General features: G+C 38.4%; 1 protein-coding gene across 8 annotated transcripts in view; it reads left to right on the top strand.

Annotated features, from left to right (window-relative positions):
- The window catches only part of ART3 (ADP-ribosyltransferase 3 (inactive)), a 117,452-nt gene extending 111,943 nt beyond the window's left edge, over positions 1 to 5,509 (top strand). For 5 of the 8 annotated variants that reach the window (XM_053923536.2, XM_024577177.3, XM_024577186.3 and 2 more), the window contains 2 exons: positions 1,037 to 1,069; positions 4,891 to 5,509. In XM_053923536.2, coding sequence (XP_053779511.1) covers positions 1,037 to 1,069; positions 4,891 to 5,030 — 173 coding nt within the window. In that variant the 3' untranslated portion in view covers positions 5,031 to 5,509. The remainder of the gene's footprint in view (positions 1 to 1,036; positions 1,070 to 4,890) is intronic. The other 3 variants (XM_024577192.3, XM_024577197.3, XM_045185116.2) reach the window with 1 other exon arrangement.
- The last annotated feature ends 520 nt before the right edge of the window (positions 5,510 to 6,029 follow it).

The following is a 6,029-nucleotide window of genomic DNA, read 5'->3' on the forward strand; positions in this document are numbered from 1 at the left end:
ATCTCATTTAATCCAATGCTTTTACCATTTTGGAGATGAGGACATGGAACATGGGAAGGTTAAGGAACATGTAAAAGGCTAAAAAGAGACAACCAGGACTCAAATTTTTCAAGTTTTGTTCACTCTCTGTCACATCACATTTGTCTTTCACCCAGATTTAGGTAAAAAAATACTCATCTATCCTGTGCTACTAGAATTGGCATTTGGCTTCAAAGCCATCAAAATATGGGAATATTATTAATATTTCAATGCTAGGCACACACTTGGAGATAGTATAGCGTAGTAAATGGGAACAGAGGCTTTGAAATCAGACATTGCTACCACTGATCGCCTCTGAACTTCGTGTATGTTTTGAGGAACATCTGTATAATATAGATAACTATACCTACTTCTAGGACTGTAAAAAATAAAGGTGACAACGTACATAAAACATTTGCACAATGAGTGACACATAGTAAGCACTCAACAAATGGTAGGTATTAATACTGTATTTGGGAATCTAAATTCAACATGTAAAAAGAGCACTTTTTTGTAATAAAAATTTTAATCATTCTTTTCATGGAAACATACATCATAAAAACATAAATCCAAAGAGTGCAGTCCTGATTGGGTTGCTCAGTTGGTTGGAGTATCGTCCCATACACCAAATGACTGCAGGTTTGATCCCCAGTCAGGGCACATGGTCAGGGCACATTCCTAGGTTGTGGGTTTGCTCCCTGGTAGGGGCACATATAGAGGCAGCTGATCGATGTTTTTCTCTCTGTGTCTCCCCACCTCCTTTCCTCTCTCTCTAAAGTCAATAAACGTGTCCTCAGGTGAGGATTAAAAAAAATTAAAAACAAAAATCCAAGGAGTGCAACTGAGTAACAATTAAGCCCTTCCCCCAACCTAACACATACCTCTAAACCTAATAATACCCTGCCCCTCAGGCCCACTCCCAGAAATAACCAAGTTTGCTTAATCATTTAATCATATTTTTCTTTTCTGGATAAGTAGGTGTAAAGTGCAACTAACTCAATGTCTATTTATATTTTAGAATATAAAAGTCAAGAAGACATCAACAATCTCAGTAAGAAATATCTCATTTTCTTTTAGCTGATAAGTGTTTGATCTGCAATATAGAAAAAGTGAGAAATTTATTTTTTCTTAAAGGAACAAAGTTGCAAGTATTTAAGGCATCCTAACAGAATATGATGTCATATCCAAATGCTTGTACGTGTGTATATGGTGGGGGCAACTTGACTGTTTCTTGCACAGTTTTTTTTCTATTGTGTGTAGAGACTATGTTTAGAGAAAATATTTTATAAAGCCCATATACTGTCCTGAAATAAGATTCTTAGATAAGGAGACTTCTTGCATCCATTAAAAAATAATATCCTAATTATAATTTATAATAAAATTACATACATTCTAATATATAAATGCCTAGATTACACTAGAAGACAATGTAGTAGACAGTGATTGTATTTACTTATGCAAATACATTTGAACTTAAGAAAAGACTGGAAGCTACTTTACGTGAGTATAAGAAAATGGGAGTGAAGAAATACAGTGGGTACCAGATAGTACTAATGTTTATTAGAACTATCCAAAAATATTTTGTTTATATATAAAAAACTGTTTTAAGTTCTAGGTTGAGCATTGTAAACAGGTTTTTAAGTTATGTCTATGTCTTGCAGTGCATTTGAAATTTGTGTGGAAGTCAGTTGATTTTTCATGGTGCTAAACTAGCCCTCTACTTCCCCACAATCAAAAAATGCCCTGACAAATCCCCACCTGTCTCTTAGAGGGCAACACTACCTGCCCTTGAGAACCACTGCTCTATAGCAACAAGCAAATGCATGAGTACATCTGCCCATCCACTTCCCCATCTGTACTTATGTAACTGTATGTTTGTGATTACAGCAAAGTAAATTGAGAAAATGAACTGAAGGCTTTATAAAATTTACTGGCTATTTCTCTTGGCCTGACTTATGAAACCTGAGTGGTGACCCCATGTGGATACTTCCAGCCAATCCTCCCTTGTACCATCTAAACCAAGTATCTGAATTAAGGGCAGTGTGAAACAGATTATGAGATGAATGGACTCCACTGTTCCTTTCTACTAGTTCAAATGAAATGGAAGCAGTTTTCTCCACAGCAGAAAATTCTGTGTATGAGAGAAATCTTTTTTAATTTTAAGTATATTTTATTGAATATGCTATTAGAGTTGTCCCACTGTTTTCTTCCCTTTATCCTTCTCTGCCCAGTACCCTCATTCCCTCTAGCATTCCTCCCCCTCAGTTCATGTCCATGGGTCGTACATATAAGATCTTTGGCTTCTCCATTTCCCATACTATTCTTAACCTCCCCCTGTCTATTTTGTACCTACCAATTATGCTTCTTATTCCTTGAACCTTTTCCCTCATTCTCCTCCCTCCCCCTCCTGGCTGATAACCCTCCATGTGATCTTTATTTCTGATTCTGTTCCTGTTCTAGTTGTTCGCTTCGTTTGTTTCTGTTTTTGTTTTTTGAGGTTCAGTTTTGATAGTTGTGAGTCTGTTGTAATTTTACTATTCAGAGTTTTGATCTTCTTTCTCTTAGATAAGTCCCTTTAACATTTCATGTAATAATGGCTGGGTGATGATGAACTCCTTTAATTTGACCTTGTCTGAGAAGCACTTTATCTGCCCTTCCATGCAAAATGGTAGCTTTGTTGGATAGAGTAATCTTGGGTGTAGGTCCTTGCTTTTCATGACCTTGAATACTTCTTTCCAGCCCCTTGTTGCTTGTAAAGTTTGAGAAATCAGCTGAGTCTTATGGGAACTCCTTTGCAGGTAACTCTCTGCTTTTCTCTTGCTGCTTTTAAGATTCTTTATCTTTAACCTTTGGCATTTTAATTATGATGTGTCTTGGTGTGTTCCTCTTTGGGTCCAACTTCTTTGGGATTCTCTGAGCTTCCAGGACTTGTATATCTATTTCCTTTGTAGATTAGGGAAGTTGTCTTTCATTATTTTTCCTAATAAGTTTCAATTTCTTGCTTCTCCTTCTGGCACCCCTATGATTCTGATGTTGAAACGGTTAAAGTTGTCCCAGAGGTTCCTCAGCCTCTCCTCATTTTTTTGAATTCTTGTTTCTTCATTGTGTTCTGGTTGAATGTTTATTCCTTCCTTTTGTTCCAAATCATTGATTTGAGTCCCTGTTTCCTTCCCTTCACTGTTGGTTCCCTGGATATTTTTTATTTCACTTTGTATAACCTTCACTTCTCCTTTTATTACGTCTGTACTCAGTCATTTCTGTGAGCATACTGGTTACCAGTGTTTTGAACTCTGCATCTGATAGGTGGGCTATCTCCTCATTGCTTAGTTCTTTTTCTGAGGTTTTGATCTGTTCTTTCATTTGGGTTGTATTTCTTTGTCTTGGTACATATACCTCTTACACTGTAAGGGGCAGAGCCTTAGGTATTCTTCAGGGTGGGGCAACCCACTTTGCTGCATTGTGGTGCTGTATGTGGGGGGGGGGCGTCAGAAAGGGAAAAATGCCCCTTGCTCAGCTCTCGCCCTGCTTTCAGTCACTTCCTCTGCTTCCTGCAAGTAACTGGCACCCTTCCAGTTGCTGCCCTGGTGCTGATTTCCCCAAGTGGGTGGGCTTGTGTATGTTCTAGGACCCCGGGAACCCCTCAAATGGACTTTCCTGAGAAACCAGCAGTTTCTTCCACCACTGCAACCACTACAGGTTGTTACAGCCAAAGGTTATGAGGAGGGGTCAAAGTGGGACCAATGCCACTTGCTTGGCTCTCACCCTGCTTTCACTTTCCCTACTTCCCACAAGCGATTGGCACCCTTCCGGGTGCTGCCCTGGTGCTGATTCCTGCATGGGTGGGCTCGTGTATGGTCTAGGATCCCATTGGCTGTTCCAATGGGCTTGCCTGTGAGACTGGCAGTTTCTTCTGCTGTTGCAATTCCCACAGGTTTTTACCACCAGGAGTTCTGAGGCTTTATTTACCTGGTGCTGGAGCCCTGGGTTGTGTGTGTGTGGTCTATCTCGCTTCCCAGTTGTTCCTCCCAGTTTTTATCTGCATGTGAATGGGGACCACCTGGTCTGCCAGCCACCGCCTCCAAGCATGTTCTCTCTGCTTGGGTGCCCGTCTGCCCTACTCCTACCGGTCTGGATGAATGTTTCTTTAACTCCTTGGTTGTTGAACTTCCATACAGTTCAATTTTCTGGCAGTTCTGGGGTTTTATTGTTTTTAAATTGGTTGTTATCCTTCTTTTGGTTGTGAAGTGTATCTACCTATACCTCCATCTTGGCTGGAACTTGAAAAAATTAAAATTTTTAATGAGCTTGCAGGGACTAAGTGTTTAAAATGCAGCTACATTCACTTGTATATTGTTAGCTGTGAGCATATGTATATGAAATATACTTTATTTGAAATAGAAGGAATACAAAATTAACCTTACCTTGCCTATATATATATATATGCAAAAAATGAAAATAGAAAATTGCCTAGAAGCTTAGAAAACTTGAACAACAAAAAAATTATCTCGTCTACATAGGTATTAAAGAGCCTGTGGAACCCTAGATAAAAACCTGGATCAGCCTGCTGTAACGATACACAGGGTGGGCAGAAGTAGGTTTACAGTTGAGTACACGACAGTTTATTCTTGCATTGCTAATTACTGTATTGGCTTCCATATGTACAACTATAAAGCTACTTTTGCTCCACCTGTATATGAAAATATGGCCTGAAATCTGTAATGAGTGATATTTGAAAATTGTTCCTGGTTAGAAGTATTTCAGGTGTTTCTAACTCAACTTGAATGTTTACATAGTCATCATATATGGTATATGGGTGGATGAATTTGATGTTAAAAACCACACATTTCAATGACTATGTGTTCTCATTAACAGCTCCAGCTCCAGCTGCAGTTCCAGTTCCTGGTCCCAAAACCCATCCCTCTGCATCTTCTGGCAAAATGCTCCTTCCACTGTTTGGGACATTCATTATTTTAATCAGTGCTTCTGCTATATGTCTCTTTGTTGCTCTGTAGTCTGTTATATTCCTTGATAGTTGGAGTACACTGCATGGATCCCATGGGAAATGGTCAAAAGGACTGTTACATTTTTCACTTGTTGGCCAAAGTCAGTTGATAAAATGAGAACTGTGTATGTTATTCACTTTGCAAATTCAGAAAGTTTATCCAGTTATGTTACAGAATCATTTGTGTATTAATCTTATGACTTCAAAAAAAACTATTTGAATTCAATAAGACTTTAAGATTATTAGACATTTCAGTAGAATGCCAATACTAAAATATCCAGTGTTAGTAGTTAACATGAATTTCTGAATTACAGTTTTTGAGGGGATTTTTTATTTTTCAATTACAGTTTACAAGTACACTCAATGTTATTCTGTATATTCGTTTCAGGTGTACAACTGTACAGCATAATGGTTAAACAATTGCATAGTTGTGGCCCCTCTCATTTCAAGTTACCCCCCTGGCTAATAAATTATTGACTATATTCCCTATGCTGTAATTTACATCCCTGACTATCTGTACCTACCAACTAGTTACTTCATTCCATCACCTTTTCTACCCACTCCAACCCCCCTCTCCTCTGGGAATCAGTAGTCTGTTCTCTGTAAGTCTGTTTCTGTTTTGTTCTTCAGATTCCACATGCAAGTGAAATCATCTGGTAGGTCTTTCCGTCTCACTTATTTCACTTAGCATACCACCCTCTAGGTCCATCGTGCTGTTGCAAGACTGAATCAGAATTTTAGTTTTTCTCATCTTTGAAGGAATAGACTTTGACTTCAAATAGTTATCTCATAATATGAACACTATATTTTTGTAAACCCAAGTTTATCAACTGTTTCACATACTTAATTCCTAACTTGAATCTCATGTTAGTCCAGGAAGGTAGACATTACTCTGTATGTAGGCTAAGTAAGCAATGTTAATGAGGTTATACAGTATAGTACCATTTTCCCCAAGGTACTGTACTATGGTGGTTGAATAGAGACTGATTTAGCCCTGGGGCTTTGGTAA

This window comes from Desmodus rotundus, chromosome 4 (assembly GCF_022682495.2).
Source record: "Desmodus rotundus isolate HL8 chromosome 4, HLdesRot8A.1, whole genome shotgun sequence".
NCBI classification, from domain to species: Eukaryota; Metazoa; Chordata; class Mammalia; order Chiroptera; family Phyllostomidae; genus Desmodus; species Desmodus rotundus.